We start from the raw sequence: 1747 nt of genomic DNA on the forward strand, positions 1-1747 counted from the left end.
CATATAAGGAAAAGGGTACATCACATACATTACAGAGGGAAATATGAAGTTTTACTGTATCTATTCTTTGACCCAATAGTCCTACATGACAAAAGATACCATAAACAAACTTAACTGGGAAAAATATCTGCAACCTATATAAAGAGAAAGAATTACAGAATATGTAGATATAGATATAATATAAAGATTTATGTAAAACAATATAAAAGAGATCTAATGGAAGGAAAAATGGCCTGTAAAACATGAAATTGTACCAAACTTTTTGCATAAACAAACTGTTGTTATATTCATACAATGGAATATGTCCCAAAATGTAAAGGAACAAAACCAGCATGAAGCAGCATGTATGACCCTCAAAAATAATGCTGAGTGAAATACCAGACACAAGAGTACATACTGTATGACACTGTTATATGAAGTTCTAGAATAAGAAAAACTAATCTATGGTGATAAGAATCAGAACAATAGTTGCTTAGAAGAAGACAGACCAGGAAGGGCATGAGAGAATTTTCTGGGGCAGTAGAAATGTTCTATATCTTGGTAGAGGTGTGGGTTATATAGGTATATGCATTTGCCAAAACTGACTGAATTCTACACTTAGGAAACGTGTATTCGGTGTATATAGATGATACCTTAAATTTTAAAATGAGGGGGGGGAAAAGATGATCAGAGAAAATTACTGAAGTACATTTACCAATTAAAGAATGTGAAGTTTTTTCTAACATTGCTTTTTTCATGCTTATATTTAGAGAGGCCGCTCGAGAATGTCGCAGAAAGAAGAAAGAATATGTGAAATGCCTGGAAAATCGAGTTGCGGTGCTGGAAAATCAAAATAAGACTCTAATAGAAGAGTTAAAAACTTTGAAGGATCTTTATTCCCATAAAAGTGTTTGATTCTTAACAAAGGAAATATTTTTGTGGACTTGCGTAAAAATTATATTGATTTTTTAGTGGAGTTTTATAAATTAAAAGGTCAAAAATAAAGCTTTTTATTTAGGCTTTTGCAACTCAAATATCTTTGCAAGATATCTGGTGACAGAGGATAAAGTGGAAAGTGACCTCGAGGAAGCTACTGGCACAACTGGAAGCTTTGTAAAAATGAAACATACTCAAGAAGCAAGAAATGAACTTTCAGCAATTTGAATTTTCTAAGTAGCAATAGGTGTCAGTCCAAAAATGGCAGATAAAGATGAAATTTGGTAAATTGGATTTTTAGAAGTAAATCAGTTTACCCTATAGGTTTGCATTTCTTACTGTTTTTCTGAAATTTACTTTTCAGTTTGTGTGTGTGTGTATTTTATTTCTGCCAATAAATTCTAAATTACAAATGTAAAAGAAAACCTAACACATTACTAAATATATAAATTATGTGTTTTGATTACATACACTTAGTTCTATTGTCGGGTCTTTTAAGTGGGTTTCTAAAAGTTTGTTCGTTGGACTTGAGAGGGTTTTTGAGACTGGGTTATTTTTGAGGTCTTGTCCTAAAAGGCATCTAAGGTACATGAATGGAATATGGTGATTTTTGTAACATTATTTTTTATCAGAATGGAAAGAAAACTGTTCAAAAGTTTGATACTTTTAAATAGTTTGTATTTTGCTTACTCTGGTAATGGTGATTTTCTACAAATATATAATAAATTGTTTTTTGATTCTATATTCTGTATGCAGTTGAATATCTATTACTTATTCTGTTGTGCTTTAATAGGATGGAATGTTTACAGGCCCTTAAAATATTATTTTTTAA

General features: G+C 30.9%; 1 protein-coding gene across 2 annotated transcripts in view; it reads left to right on the forward strand.

The window, feature by feature from the left end:
• ATF1 (activating transcription factor 1) overlaps positions 1 to 1336 on the forward strand; it is an 80105-nt gene extending 78769 nt beyond the window's left edge. The window contains exon 7 of one of the 2 annotated variants that reach the window (XM_012651036.1): positions 750 to 1328. In XM_012651036.1, the coding sequence (XP_012506490.1) occupies positions 750 to 894 (145 nt within the window). In that variant the 3' untranslated portion in view covers positions 895 to 1328. Of the gene's footprint in view, positions 1 to 749 lie in introns of both variants that reach the window. The other variant, XM_012651043.1, reaches the window with a different exon arrangement.
• Positions 1337 to 1747: the final 411 nt, after the last annotated feature.

This window comes from Propithecus coquereli, unplaced genomic scaffold (assembly GCF_000956105.1).
Source record: "Propithecus coquereli isolate 6110/MARCELLA unplaced genomic scaffold, Pcoq_1.0 Scaffold111, whole genome shotgun sequence".
In the NCBI taxonomy this organism is placed as follows: Eukaryota; Metazoa; Chordata; class Mammalia; order Primates; family Indriidae; genus Propithecus; species Propithecus coquereli.